A 15,907-nucleotide genomic window follows, 5' to 3' on the forward strand; every position below is an offset into this window, starting at 1 on the left:
ACATCTTATATAGATGTGATAAATTGACCGCTGAACACTCTCTCCCCTCGACTCCGGTACTCCACCACAACGAGAAGTGCAAGCAGACTCGACGGGAGAGCGCCAGCTGTCAACTTCAGCTATTCACATAGCTGAAGTTGCGTATCTTAGATCGACCCCGCACGGTAGTGTGGACAAGCCCAGTGTGTTAAGGAAGTCTGATTAAAATCTGTGTTCTCCTTGCTACAGGAGATATTCTTGATTTACATCTGTGTCTAATGGAGTATCAAAGAGACCTCCTTAATATCCCTTTGCTGTGGCTGTTCAGTTTTAACAGGACCCAAACTGGGGTTCCCCCCAATCCCTTAGGAAGGATTAGAGGCCAGTATCGTCAGATGGGAGATGGACAAGGAACGGAAACTCGTAGCACCTTAAAAACTATAGTGTGGGTTTTGCAGTCACAGTCTGATGTGGTTTGTTGCACGCTCTCTCAGCTGTTTGCCAACAGACACAGTTAGCCATTCTACAATATAAAGTTCGGGAAGGAATATTTTTGGGGAGTGGAGTTGATGCCTCCGCACTTTTTTTTTTCATGTCCACCTGTTTTTTCTCTCCCTCCTTTTCTCTGGCTGTTCCTCTCCTTGTTTCTCCACACGGAGATGTTACCAGGTGTCTGTTTGGTTTGTGCCAGGGTCACCCGTATGGAAGCATTTCACCTGCAGTGCTGCTGCAGTATTTTCCCCTGGGGAAAGCATTTAAATGCGGGAGCTGGTCTTCATTCCCAGCTGCTAGTGCTGGTTGGACATCATTTGGAGAGCGGGGCAATAAGGCAAATTCTCTCTCTTAGACAAACCAGAGAAATCAAAGGAAGCTGAATGTAGCTTCCTCTGTCCCATGTGCCATTGGCAGCTGCTCATCTAACAGCACAGTGTTTTCATCTGCCTTCCACATGGAGGATCCATGTACTTCTGTGTCTCAAACTATGTAGAAAACTTTCCAGGAAGAGGCTTCAGGGAAACAGCAGCACTTCAGGATGTCTGTTCGGGAAGCAGCCTTCAGTCCTCTGCTGATATGCAGAGTACCTTTTGTTAATGAGGATGTGTGGTTTGTCAGGGGAGGGTTAATGCCAGATCTACATCTTTTGACTCAGACCTGCCCCCTCAACGTATCCTGAATGGGCTGTCTAGGTCTACCTCATTGTTTGCTTCTATCATATTTATCTGGCCCTCATTACTGTTGCATCTGAGTTACTCTCAATATTTAATGTATTTATGCTCTCAACACCCTTGTGTGACAGGACAGTGCTACTATCCCAGTATGACTGAGGATAAACTCAGTCTTTGTGCCTAATTGACTTTCCTGAGATCACACAGGAGGTCTCTGGCAGAACATGGAATGGAACCCAGGTCTCCCACAGCCAAGGCTAGTGCCCTAACCACTGGGCCATACTTCCTTTCAACTGCAGCAATCAATATAAATGTGTTCACACCTTCTGACGTTCAGAAACTGTTCCCAAACCAGCTGTGAGCTCAGCCAAACATTTAAAAAAATACAATCCCTTGCAAATAGTGTTCAGCAAAACGAGAATCTGAGAACCAGCTACAGCAGCTGCCAAGATCTGGATATTGCAGCTTATAACCATGTATCCGATTCCAGATATGTCATCCCAATAGAGAATTTCAGTAGTAAATGTAGCACAGGTTTTGATGTAACTTTCAAAGGAAGACTCAAGTTTTAGCCAGGAAGCTGATGTAGCTGAGAAACCAGATTAGCATTTGCTGTCTAAATTGCATCCGGCAACTTGAATTTAAGCATTAAGAGCCAAATTCTGATGCAGTTGAAATAGATGGCAAAAACTTGCGTGGATTATAGTGGAATTGAGATTTAGCCAGGGTATGTGATTAGGCAGGGCATTTCCTCCTGTTATTTCTACAGGAAACATACACAGTGCTAACGGATATCCTTAGCTGGGTTTTCATGTTCTCTGGTAAAAACAAGACTGGTAGAGAAGCACACAACTGAGAAAAGAGAGAGTGACAACCCACTTATCTGTTGATACACTATATTTTTCTCTCTCTCTCTCTCTCTCTCTCTCTCTCTCTCTCTCTCTCTTTCTCTTTAAGCATTAGGTAATGATGCCTCTTTTCCATGCAGCAGGCCAAATGCTTATGTCCTGGGGAATTGTTCCACTACTCAGAGTAAAGTACACTTTACCCGTTACGTGCCCAGTGCTATAATAGGAGGGGTTCTGGGAAGTTTATGTGGCTTTGTTGTGCATTTGTAACCCAGAACAGTATAGCTTTATTATGGATGGCCTCTTTCATGCAGATTTTATCCCAAAACACAGAAGGAAATCCTCTCACTCAGCTTGCTCAGGACAGTACATTCGGAAGCTGTGATGTATTGCTACAGATGGAGTAACCTCAGCTTGTAGTGAACCTGGGAGGATCTCGCTCCTTGGGATGGTTATGTAAGCTGCGTGCACGCCCCCACGTTGAACTAAGGAGGCAGTTTTAGTAGAATAATGAGAAAGTAGAAAGTTGTTCATAGCTAGATGTTAAGATAACACTGCTCTCGCCTTATTAACTGAATCAACCAGACAGACTAATCTGTTCCTGGGATCGAAGTGTTTGGATGAAACAGCCCCGTGGGTTAATTGATTTCTTTGTTTTATTGTTGCCTGTTGGGGTTGTAGCTGTCTGTGAAAGTTACTGCTTGGTAATATTAACATGTAATCCAACTGGATTCGATTTTTTTTCTTGGAATGGATCAGTGGCTTAGAATGTACCTAAGGGCAGGTTGCCGGTTTAGTGCTATTCTGCTGAGATGTATGGGGGAGGGGGAGGCTTGGGGAAAAAAACATTTTTGCTTCTTACCAACATGAGCTGCAGTAAGGTAAGCTTTTTTAACAGGCATCTGTTTCCCCTGATCAGAAATAATTTAGAAGTTGGTGACATATTTTGAAATCCCATTAAGAACGAGTTCTCGGCACTAGCCAGAGTTATGAAAACATGGACTCAAAAAACTGATCGCAGTGCGCTGGCAAAAGACAAGAGAAAAGAAACGTAACAAGCTGAAGTGACGGCTGCAGTGTCCAGCCTGGCTTTATGTCTGACTTCCTGTCCAGGAGCTCTGAAGGCATTTTCTCTCACAGATGAACAGTGCTAAATGCCATAGGCCGAGTTCTCATCCTGGGTTTATCCCGGCCTCCATTTTTTGCACTCTCAATTCTGTGGGTGCGATTTCCAGCGCCTGGACACTTAAGTACCTCATTTGTGGGTGCAGTCGAGTATTTCAGCATCTAAATCCTATAAGTGGCATCTGCAGTTTTGTGGGTGCAAAGATGTGGTCATTGTTCGAGTATTAGGGCTGCCCCCCAAGAGAATAGTTCTGTACCTAAAAACCTTTTAAACCGAAAACTGGCTGTGGAGCACGTTAATAGCTCCTTGCCGGTACAGAGCACCCACCTGCAAATAAAAGGATTTTTTTTTTTTGGTTGGAAACTCAGATTCCAGGTGGTTGGGGTCCTAAGTATAATGGAATGTTTGTGTGTTCATGTGTGGGGTGTGAGTTCCATCCCAAGCCTGCAAGTAATATAATGCTCTCCAGAACGAAGGCTTCACGAGGGACCTACTGTCAACCAATTGAAGATTTTAGGTGGGTTGGCTGTAGCAGGCTCATTGTGCTGTCTCTCTCCTCTGCCTGCCTGTGCAACTTCTTCAGTGGGGAAGAAGTGAGGAGGGGAGCTTCACTGTTGGGTGCCCCAAGATGTTGCTGCTTTTGCCAGTCACCACATGGGGGAGGGAACCTCTGTCCATAGATGCTCCTAAATCTTTAGCACCTCTTGTGCTGCCGCCGACACCCTCCGCCCCTAAAAAGCCAAGAAACCCATCGTTGTTTTGAAGGGGAGTAATATCTGGTGAGTTTATGCCAGGAATGAAACTGGTGCCTCTGGTGCTAACTCTGGTTTCTCTCTCTTCTCCCTCCCCCCTCTCCCCCCCGCTTCCTTCCCACTCTCAGGTTTTGTTGCCAGCTGCCAGCTTATTGCAATTAATGGATGTTAGACAAAACTGCTGTGATTTTCTCCAGTCCCAGCTGCACCCCACAAATTGCCTTGGAATTCGAGCCTTTGCAGATGTGCACACCTGCACTGAACTTCTGCAGCAGGCAAATGCATATGCAGGTGAGCAAAACATCCTGGCTCATCCCAGCCACTTAGAGTTTGGGCCCAAGTATAAAGGATACTTGGGGCTGGAGCCATTAGCAACTCGTACTTTTAATGTTGTTTCCAAAGAACATGCAGTGGGCTTCTTTATTGGACTTTGCAGGGCTCTGATGTGGGGTGGTCCTGCAAAAGACGGAGGCTCTTCAGAATAATGGAAGCTTTGGAGGTGAAATGAAGGACTTTAGTTTAATTTGTTATGGAAAATGCAGGCGGGTGTCAGGTGAATTATTTCCTTTATGTGTTCCTAAATCTGTAGTAGAAATACAGCTTGGTGGTTCTTCTGGAAAAAACACTCTCTAGAACAGAGGCTGAATATCTTGTCTGTTTGTCTTATCAAATTTCTTTCTCTCCTGCTCCTCTTCTGGGAGTGCAGCCTTTCAAAGCGTGTTGTAGTGGGGCTCCTCTGACTGACCCTTTGGGGATTTACGTTACTATGACCGACAAGGGGGAAGTTGCTCTCATAGTTTTCTCAAATATTTATCCATAAGCTAACTGAAAAGCATGTTTACTCATCTTCGATGTGCCAGTATCTTGTCTTTCTGTCTCTCTGTACCGCACCTCAGACACTGCAGTGTAATAAAGAACACAATCCTTAGTTCAGTCTCTTAATACATTTGATCTATATTCTGCAGATACATTTTACACTTAAGATGAGAATTTGCCGGGGGGACAAGGAGAGGTGGTTTTGTTTTTGTTTTATACTTGGAAGCAACGTTAGGCAGCAACCATTCATTGATCACAATGGGCACTTGTGAATTTACTTTATTTATTTCTTGATACTACTTGCAACAGTTCTCTTACAGACCGCATGAGCTCAAATCTGTCTAGTCATATTGGGCATCATGTTATGTACCAAGGACTCTTTTTAATCTAAATGAGCCAAGAGAAGGCTGAGTATCTGGACAGCTAAAAGCCAAACCCTAATGCAAGGTGCTCAGTCACTTAGAACATTTTCTACTTAGATGGTAGTTAGTCTAGTTACAAAGCTGCTCTTCTCGTTTGCAGCTGCACCATAGGGCGCTCAGTCACTCTCAAAGCCTCCCTGACTTTGGCGAGTTCCAATATACCAAGCGGTACCAGAAGTTAACGTCCATGTTCTGGGTAACGCCTGATGGCATTAATCTCCAAGACTTGTAATAGAGCTTGGACAGAGAGGTTGCCACTATTTGCAACCAGGCCAGCTGCTACGGACGGATCGTTCAGAGTGTGCCAGGCTTTGTCTGTGCCAAACACTGTCCTTCTGCTCCACCTCAGCTAATTTCAACTTATATGGTCCCAGGACACACCAGACGCTCTTTTGGTGGCCTTTGGATGAGGAATGCTAGCTGCGTTGTGCTATCAAGGCCCTTTGGCTAGTTACTCAGCAGTGTCAGCCATGTTGATGGAGCAGTCTGAATTCCTCTTGTTTGGCAGCTGGTATCCAACCACAACAAACCTGCACTAGTTTGATGTGCATTCTAGGAGCACTTGTCTAGGCAAACAGGTTTAGGGACACATCCTGAGCTGGTGTACCTTGTCATTGTTCCACTGACTTTGCAGGAACTATGACAACTGACATCCATGGAGGAAATGCCTCTTCAATTTAATGGCTGACTTAATTGGATAATAACCTATTGCATAATACCGATTCCTCAATGACGTCTCTTTATACTCTCTGCTTGCTTTCTGCCTGCCTACGTCGTCCAGGAGATTTGTTCCTGTATCTGTTAGCTGGTGCCCAAGGTAGAAACCCAAGTGGACCCGAGTGAGAATTCTCCATGCTCTTAACTTCCCCGCGCCCTCCTTTCTCCAGCAGATTTGCTTCTGAGCTTTTGCCTGCTGTGCTGTGCTTTGTGTAGGCAAAGCAGGGCTAGTCTCCAAGTCCTTCCCCGATCAGGCTCCGCGTTCACGCTTCCTCTCCTCTGCGACATTTTGCCTGGCATTTATGGTTTTTAATCGTATGGTGAGTAGGCTCTTTCGCAACAAAAAAATCGGGTGGCCACCAAATTCTCCGGCATTCTCCCTCAAATCCAGGCAAAACCTTTCAGCCTCCCTTGTTGCATTATTCCCTGGAGAAAAACATACTCTGAAAGGGATGGTTTATTGTGTAAGGGTTTGCTTGTAATACCTCATTATCCTTGCTTCCAGGACCCTGGTTAATCTTTAACCTAACAAGCAGTGCGTTCTGTATATATTTATTTGGTTGTTTGGCAGTTGCTTTATTGGTCTTCATGAGTCCCTATTAATACAATAGCCTGTATAACGTTAATGAAACTCCATTAATACAAATGCCATTAAAATTCTTTGAGTTGTTTATGTAACAGCATTAAGCCAAGCCAGAAATCTGAGGGAGACCCCAAGGATTTCATGAGCTCAGTTACTCGAAAATGCCTCGTTTAAAAAAGCTTAATTTTAAACAATGGATAATTTAGGCAGGTGAAGTAGTCTTCTTTATATGAGAGGGCAGACGCTGTTAAATGTGTAAAATCAGAACATATTTTACATGCTTGTAACAAATAGCAAGGAATGAAATATTCATTGTCTGCTGTCCAATACCTGAACTGTCTTGGCTGAACCGTAGATTGCATTACCCAGAGCACATGCATTGTGCTGGATGGAGTCTTGTACTGTCCGCTGGCATAGGCACAACATGTCAGGGCCTAATTCTCATTTACGCTAAAGCCATTCATGTGAAGGTACCCTAAAGCGGGTGCTGATTGTAATGTACCTCCACCCTTATGCAGTCAGAGTGTTCTGTAAAGTGTCAGTGAGAATCGGGCCTGTTAATGTCTGAGTTCAGCCAGAGAGTTTGCCATGTTAGCTGGAGTAATAGTCCTTTGTGATGGCCGTTTCCTAGAAGACAGCAAGGGCGGAGCGAGCGGAAGGGGAGGAAATGTAAGGGAAGGCATTGCCACCTGTTTGCTGTCATTTAACCCACACAGCACCGTGAGTGCAGTACGGAACAGAACGCAAGATGTGGCCCTCGCCCCAATGAGCTCACCTCGGTGCTCATGGCTGGATTTCTCAGTGCTGAAAGGATTAGGCCTTGAAAGTCGCTGCTCCAAAGAGACTCCCCAAGCTTAAAGATTCATGTTGTCATATTTCAGCTGAAAGATAAATGGGGCTGTACAAGTGTTAGGTGAGACTGTAAGTGCCTAGGGGCAGCGGCTGTCTTAATTCTGTCCTTTAAAATACCACATGCATGATGGGATATATACAAATCCCATTGATTTACATAATAACATAAAGCACCAACTCTTCTGCGAAACATTATAATAATGGATTGGGCTGTATAAAAGAGAGCAGTAGTACGGATATTTGTCCAGCAATAAAAGTGTCTGCAAACAGATCTCAGCCTTTTTAGACAACAAATGTCCAATTCTTTAATTATATGGACCTGTGCCCTTCGTTAAGCTTTAATATGTAATGGAAAGCGCTGTCAGATCTGAAGAGCTCTTTCAGAACTGTGTTGCTGCCAGGGAGATTGCTCCCTGTCTGATTATTTGTGACACACAAATATTTTAGTATTTTTATACAGTGCCTCTCAAAGTCAGAATGGCGGGAGTTGGAGATGGTGGAAAGGGACTTAGGCCAGGGTGGATCCTATGAGTTTAGAGGAAGGGGTGGGGTAGGTAGATGGATAGGTAGTTGGTGGGGTCTGTAGTCAGAATTTTGAGGATGGGGGAGACTAGGTTTATACTTAGTGATGACGGAGCCTGAGGACAGTAAAAGGTTAAGTAGGCGGAAGAGAGTGATGGGGGTGAGGGCAGGGACAGGGGAGGTCAGTGGTCAGGAAAGGTGGTGGAGGTAGAGACCAGCCGACAGACTGGAGTTACTGTTAGGAGTGATTTTGACCCTGGGCATTTGGCTTGCTGGAGCAGGAGAGGAAGATGGAAGTATTAGGTGTCGGGGGGTGGGGGGGAGTAGGGGTTAGTGAAACAGGGGGTGGGTGACACAAGAGAGGGGTCAGGGTGGAGTGTGGCTGACAGCTGTTGAGATGCCTGGGATATTGATGAGTTGGAGGTTATGGAAGGCCTAGGAGTGGAGACGGGAGGCTGATGACTCTCCATGCTCTATTTAATCACCCCAAGCTGCCTGAAATTTCAGCAGTGTAATTCTGTGTAATTCTTCACTTCCCGTGTGGCTGTCAGACCGCCGCTGGGTTATACACAACAATGCTGACTGCCAGTCTTGTTGAAATGATTCAAGTCAGTGTCAGGGTTTTTTGGTTTAATAACTGGCAACGTTCAGAGCCTCCATTCAACATCTCTGAAAGCTAACAACACAGCATTCCTTAGAACAGTGCTGGCCTTAGTGACTCTAAGTCTCACCTACTGACTCGCCAGCACCACTTCCTGCCTCACCGTGTGGTTTTCTTCTGGGGGTGTCTCATCCAAGTACAGAACAAATCTAATGCCGCTTAGCTTGCGAGAGCAGACAAGGGTCACATCCAGAGGTGGCATGGTTGCAGGTTATCTATTGGTCGGGAAACGAGCTCTTCTTTCTGAATTGCCATTGGTAATTATACTTGCCATTGAAGAAAAATACTTAGCAACACTACAGAGTTTTATTTATCCCATTTTATGATTTATTGCAATTAGTGAATGAATCTCTGGGGCAGCATTTCAAATAACATCAGGTTGCTTTAACCTGCTCTGAGAATATTTTCTAGTCTATACAGCATTTTGATTCCAGTGTAATCATATTTGTCTTGGGCCATTGCTGTAATAGTAACAATTCTCTGAACACTGTAGTCCTTCTGTTGACTGAAAGCATGGATTTCATTATAATTTTCCTTTCCAACCTTTGATTTTTTGAACAGAGCAGCACTTTCCCGAGGTGATGCTAGGGGAAGAATTTCTTAGCCTTAGTCTGGACCAGGTTTGCAGTTTAATTTCAAGTGACAAGCTCACTGTGTCTTCAGAAGAAAAGGTACAGTAAGTTATGTAGTAATAGAGAATCTGTTCGGGAATGTTTTGAGTTTTTAGCCATTTTATTGGTAACTGGTCTCATGTTATGCTGTCTTCGAGCCCTTTTTCCAATAGGGGTCTCCACGTCTCAAAAGGAGAGAAAATTTATAACTAATAAAAATTCTAGAACTCCATCAACATGTTCTATCACAATTTTCTCTACATAAAGTCTTGACTATAAAAAGTGTTTTATCCATCTCCTCCCAGGGTAAGAAGGAAATTCTGTTTCTCTTTGGAAAACAGGAATCTCTCTCTTCCACAAATATAAAGCTCGTCTTCTAAACCCAAAGCATCATGAGATATCTGACCTTAGGCCTTTCACTGGTCCTGGATGGGAGGTTGCATGTTCTGCAATTCAGAACTGGGTAATTCGGGGAGGAGAGGTCCACTATTAGGAGGAAATAAGGAAATGCTTTTTTCTGGCAGGGTTTTGTTTTGTTTTAAAAGAAAAATAATGGTGGCTGGTGCCATTTGGAAGTTTGGCATGTCAGGCACCGTACCCTATTGGTAAGGCCCTACCAAATTCACTGTCCATTTTGGTCAATTTCTTGGTCATAGGATTTTTAAAAATTGTAAATTTCATGAGTTCAGCTATTTAAATCTGAAATTTCAAGGTGTTGTAATTGTAGGGGTCCTGACCCAAAAAGGAGTTGTGTGTGTGTGTGTTGGGGGGGGGGGTTGCAAGGTTATTGTAGGGGGATTAGCAGTACTGCTACCCTTACTTCTGCACTGCTGCTGACGGGGCGCCGCCTTCAGAGCTGGCCGCCTGGCCCCCAGCCACTGCTCTCCAGCCACCCAGCTTTGAAGGCAGTGCAGAAATAAGGGCGGCAATACTGCAAACCCCTAAAATAACCTTGCCAACCCCCAGCATCTCCCTTTTGGGTCAGGATCCCCAATTTGAGAAACGCTGGTCTCCCCGTGAAATCTGTATAGTATGGGGTAAAGGCACCTAAAAGACCAGATTTCACGGTCTGGGACATGTTTTTCATGGCTGTGAATTTGGTATGGCCCTACTTATTGGTCAATGCAGATGAAATAGCTGGAGGGAAGAATAGCCCAGTGGTTAGGGAACTAGCCTGGGATTTGGGAGAGGTGGGTTCAATTACTCCCTCCACCTCAAGTTTTCCTGTCTCACTTTGAGCAAGTCACGTAGCCTGTGTGCCTCAGTTCCACATGTGTACAATTACAATGGGGAGAATAGCACTGCCCTGCCTCACAGGGGGGTTGTGGGGATGAAGACATCACACAGATTGTGAGGTGCTCAGATTTTATGGAAATAGGGGCCAGATAAGCACCTAAAATGATAGATTGATTGTCACCAGAACATGATATTGTAGTTTATCACACTGACATGACCAGCTCACTCTAGGGTTGCCAAATGGCACAAAACCGAACACCCTAGCTCTGCCTCTTCCCCGAGGCCCTGCCCCCACTCACTATATTCCCCCTCCCTTGGTGGCTCACTCTCCCCTACCCTCACTCACTTTCACTGAGCTGGGGCAAGGGCTTGGGGGTGCGTGAAGGGGTGCGGGCTCCAGAGTGGGGCCGGGGATGAGGGGTTTGAGGTGCAGGAGGGGGCTCCAGGCTGGGAGATGGGGCCCAGGGATTTGGAGTGTGGGAGGGGGCTGCGGGTTGAGGCAGGAGGGGGGTGAGGGCTCTGGGGTGAGGCCAGGGATGAGGGGTTCAGGGTGTAGGAGGGGGCTCTGGGCTGGGTTGGGATGCTGCGGGGGGTAAGGGCTCTTGGCTCAGCGGGGCAGGGCTTACCTCGGGCGGCTCCTGGTCAGCGTGTCCTGACACTGCATTGCGCACACCCCAGAAGCAGCCAGCAGATCTGACACTAGTAGGCGGGGGGGCAGTAGGCTCTGCATGCTGCTCTCACCTGCTGCAGACACCCCGCCCCCAGCTCCCATTGGCTGCTTCCAGAGCACAGCACGGTGCCAGGACAGGTAGGGACCTGCCTTAGTACCACAGCACTGCCGACCGGACCTTTAATGGGACTGGAGCCACCAGAGTCCCTTTTCGACCCGGTGTTTCGGTTGAAAACCGGACACTGGTCATCCTAGCTCACTCACATGCAAAATCTGAGCTATAGATGCGTAATGAATTTGTCATCAGAAAGTTAAAAGGGAAAAGCAAACTCTCATCCTGTACGTATGATTTTGCCACAAATTTGCTCTGCTTGTGTAGAGCAGCTTGCACAGGGTTTTACTAGCTCTTCGCACTACTGTGTTGACACATCTGTTGTGTTAATAAATAGCCTTTACTGTCCGTGTTCCCACGATATGGAAAGCCGAGCTTCCACTCTTCTCTTCTGGACTTCATACAGTTGAAAACATAATTTTGTTGGTAGGTTTTGAAGTAAGCGTGCAAGACTGTAAAAGAAAATGTAAGCTGAAGCCTCACATTCAAAACAACAGAAATTAATAACAGGCTAGAGATGCAAAAAGAATGGGATTAATGTAGACACGCAGGATATGTTCTGGCATCCAAAGAAAATTCCAAAAATTCAGGTCATATTGATAGAATAGTCCAATAGCTCATGTAAACGTCGGTATTATAGGCAGTAAAATTTCTCTGACCTTGCATATTCATCTCTTCCGATGTTCTCATTGTGTAGCGCAGTGGTTCTCAGACTTTTGTACTGGTGACCCCTTTCACATAGCAAGCCTCTGAGTGCGATCCCCCCTTATAAATTAAAAACACTTTTTAATATATTTAATACCATTAGAAATGCTGGAGGCCAAGCGGGGTTTGGAGTGGAGGCTGACAGCTCGTGACCCCCCACGTAATAACCTCGCGATCCTCTGAGGGGTCCCGACCCCCAGTTTGAGAACCCCTGGTGTAGCTGATTATTTTAAAAAATAATTTGATGGAGTAAGTAGACAAATGTTTAAAACGGCATAGGGCTAAATTGTCATAACCAGATTTTGAGAAGTGCTCACTTTTAAAGTAGGTTAAACTCTTCATGGGTAAAGAAATAAGTTGAAATGCTTATTCTTGATGTGTCTTCTGTGTATAACGGAACTAAGGAAGCAGTACGTTCCATCTTCCAGAATAGATGGACACGTTATAGTCAGATACCTGTAGGCCCAAACTGTAACAGGGCATTGGGAGGCATTGCTTTTGGAATATTCCTGTCACCAAGTTATCTGTCTTGTTTGTATACATGTGGTCAGCTTGAAGGGTTGTCCTCTTAGTACCTCTGCTGTACCTGGGTGCATCTCTCTCTCCTTACTTCATTGCTTCTTTAACTGCAGACATCAGACATAGAAAGAGGGACCGTTTTTTTACAAAATCAAGTTTGTTCAGACATATAAAAACTAGGAGCTAACCGTGCATGAAACTGGAATTTAGCAGTAACCTGCAGAAGTGGTAACCCAGCCCCCCATTTCTGCGTGCCTACCAATGATTGATGTATTGATCCTCACAACACCCATGTGAGTTAAGGAAGTGCTCTTATCCCCAATTTACAGAGTGGGGAGGACTGAGGCAGAGACTAAGGTCACACAGGGTACGTCTACACAGCATTTTGGAGCAAGTGGGAGCGGGTCTCCCAGCCTGGGCTGACAGACTTGGGTTAGCAGGGCTCGCGCCAGTGCTCTAAAAATAGCTGTATGGACAGGGCTTTGGTGTTGTGGCTCATGCTAGCGCTTGGATCCTGAAGCCTGCCCCCATCCCTAGACCTGGGCTGGGAAGCCTGCTCACTCACGCCAAAGTTCTGTGTAGCCAGACCCAGAGGGAGTCTGTGACAGAACAGGGGATTGAACCCAAATCGCCTACGTCTCGGGCTAAAATTTGCTTATTGATCCATCACTTAAACCTAATAAATATAACCCAGGGCTTTGAGCCCAATCCTCAATGGACCTGCACCCCATGCCACACTACGGAAGCTGGTGCAGAACTTCTCAGAATCTGAGGTCATCAGAGATTTCTGTATGGGAAAACACGAAGGCTCATTCTGTCTTCTCTCGGGCAGTGTGCACAGAGGTGATATTCCAAACTTGTATAAGAGCTTTTCAGGAAGTCCCAGTCTCTTCCTACACTTCGTTCATTACTCAGCAAGTCAGAGCTCCCCTTCTCCTGAACTCGAGAGCAGCACCTTGGTTTGGGTAGGTGGCTCTCACTGAACAGAATGGAAAAGATTGGCTTTCTCACATCCAGGTTCTCTGTGGTGTGTAGCTGGAAAGCACTCTCTCAAAGTCACAGGGGTGTTGCAAACAGTGGAAGGGTCATGGCCATTCAGATTCTGTTGGGTCAGCTGTGAAATGCTCTGGATGGTGAGTAGAGTCGTGCACTGAAATGCAAAAACTGATTGGAACCTGGTAACAATTATAATTCTGCAGAACAGTGGAAACATGTGGAAACTGACACAACTTTTGAAATAAAAGAAGTTGGGGTTTTGGACTAAGATTTTTCCTCTGTTAAAAATTGAATTAGGTGCTGTTGGAAGGTACCAGAGGTACACCTTGTGAGTTTGAATTTTCCCGTTTATCCACAGAGTAGGTATAGCACGGATAGCATCAGTATAAACTTCCTCCACACAACACCAGCAGTGTTCTTTGATCTTATTTTGGATGTCTTGAGATAGCCATCAACTATTTTGGACTAAACTATGACCAGTAGAACTGGTGCCATCACATGACTTTAATTTCTCCAAACTGGAGGCCTTGGACTTAACGTGGCTGCCTCCCAGAAGAAACTAAGATACTCGTAAATTGTGGGACTGATGATTTGGTGACTGCCTGGAAAGGTCAAAACTGGAAGGCATGTACTCATAACTCTGAGTGAATATGCCAGACTCCAAGATGCTAGATGTAAGGGATACACTTGAAATCTCTTAGAGAGAGGGAGGATATTTTGGTAACCATTGATGGGAAGGGCAAAGGTCAGCACTGGGATATTTCACATGTACGTAGAGGCCCACAGTGAATAAGTGCCAAATTTCACAATTCTGGCTTCGTGGGAACATGGGAATTGTCTGTCAGTCATCCTGTTGCAAGGATCTGGATTGTATTACGTAATATCTCCAACTGCCCTGCCCCCTTTCCCTACTCTGCAGGTTTTCTCTGGAATGCCTTTTACGTTTCTTGATAGGTCTTTAGTCCCTGTCTACACTAGGATTGTAGCTGTTGTGGTTTCAACTCCTTTGTGGATGGGCCTTTACTAACTGGTCTTTGTTAACCAAATGTTGAACAATATGGGCAGAATGAAATGCTCTTAGATACTTCACCAAACACCACTCTCTACCCATCAGTTGAGTTATTATTTTTATTTTTTTAATACATCACAGCATGCATATTCTTCCAGGATTCTGTGTGTTTGTTTGTTCTGTGGCGTACTCTCCACTGCAGCTACTGCTATACAAAGTGTCTGTCTATTTACAGTTTGTTCTGGGCCGAAAGTTTGGCCGCAGATCTGAACCTGTTTGATCTGGAAATGAAGCTGGAATTGTGCTCAGACCAGGCTTCTTCACCAAATTTCCAACAGCCCCTTCTTTCCCTCCTGGAAGCACAGGGTTTTTTTTGGTGGTGTTTGGATATATTTAGCTGCACTGCCTTGTTTCAGTTATCAGAGGAGGGTGAAATTTAAGAACTGGAACAAGTGTCAAAATATTAGGGATTTCACTGCACACGTTGTGAGCATTTTCCATAGTTGTTTTCAAGTTTTGGAAGGAGGTGATGAAGGGATTTAAATCTGATTTTAAGCACCGAATTAGCATGTGATCCCAAAACATGTGTGAAGCTGATCTGCCTGATCTTTTGCGTATTACAAATAATAAATCCTTGTGTGTTGTTTTTACGAATAATGCCCTGCATGAATGCTGAAAGACTAATTACATTTTGTCTTCATTCCAATACCTAACGTAACAGAGGTGCGTGCTGGTCTGGGTGACCTGCTTCGCTTTGAGAATGTCATTGATCATCTAATGATGAAACAGAGGATTTATCAAAGTGTGCAGCCCTGTTCTCTTGACACACATGACCAAAGCTTGGGGAAATGTTTGTGCTCTGCATATATGCAGCATTGTGCATCTTTATCTGTCTTTCTGCATTATTACCTGCTAGAGCTCTTATCCCTGGTGCATCTTTTATTTATTTCTTTAGATACTGCAAACCTGATGCTTAGATCACTAAGCCCCTGGCTTTGATGATTGCTGAGAAGGCACGTTCTCTTTTCTATAGTTAATTGTACTCTCTCTGCGTAGGTCTTTGAAGCTGTTATATCTTGGATAAATTATGAGAAAGAGTCTCGCTTAGAACACATGGCTAAACTAATGGAGCATGTTCGTCTGCCCCTTTTGCCCAGAGATTATCTTGTACAGGTTAGTACATTTTAAAAAAAAATCCTCACATTAAAACTGAGTGTAGATCCTTAGCCTATGTACTTGATTGTTCGAGTGCTTCTGTTGTGGGTGGTTTGGCATTTATCTTAGTCGGTGGGCCGAAGACCAGAGTCAATACTTTACAGTGTGCCTTCAAACTGAGTGGGATCTAAAGATAATTCAAGGACTGAAAAACCTTTTTCTCCCTGAATGTGTTCTGTATTCTACTCGGCAGTGCAAAAGGCAGTGATGTGCACCCTAAAACTGCCACAAATGTGGAAATATGTATTTTTTTTTAAAAAAGGCATCCACTTACCTGTTTTTATAGCTGGTTAAATTAAGGGCCTGATTCTGAAGCTGAGCCATGCACATGGGATTCCTGCATAATCCAGATGGAGGCTTTTGGGAATATGTATACTTCAGGACCATACA

General features: G+C 44.9%; 1 protein-coding gene across 5 annotated transcripts in view; it reads left to right on the forward strand.

The window, feature by feature from the left end:
• KLHL3 (kelch like family member 3) overlaps positions 1-15,907 on the forward strand; it is a 65,527-nt gene that overhangs the window by 26,769 nt on the left and 22,851 nt on the right. For all 5 annotated transcript variants that reach the window (XM_074960396.1, XM_074960398.1, XM_074960399.1 and 2 more), the window contains 3 exons: positions 4,000-4,162; positions 9,006-9,115; positions 15,359-15,475. In XM_074960396.1, coding sequence (XP_074816497.1) covers positions 4,000-4,162; positions 9,006-9,115; positions 15,359-15,475 — 390 coding nt within the window. The remainder of the gene's footprint in view (positions 1-3,999; positions 4,163-9,005; positions 9,116-15,358; positions 15,476-15,907) is intronic.

The sequence above is a fragment of the Natator depressus genome, chromosome 8 (genome assembly GCF_965152275.1).
Source record: "Natator depressus isolate rNatDep1 chromosome 8, rNatDep2.hap1, whole genome shotgun sequence".
Taxonomy (NCBI): Eukaryota; Metazoa; Chordata; order Testudines; family Cheloniidae; genus Natator; species Natator depressus.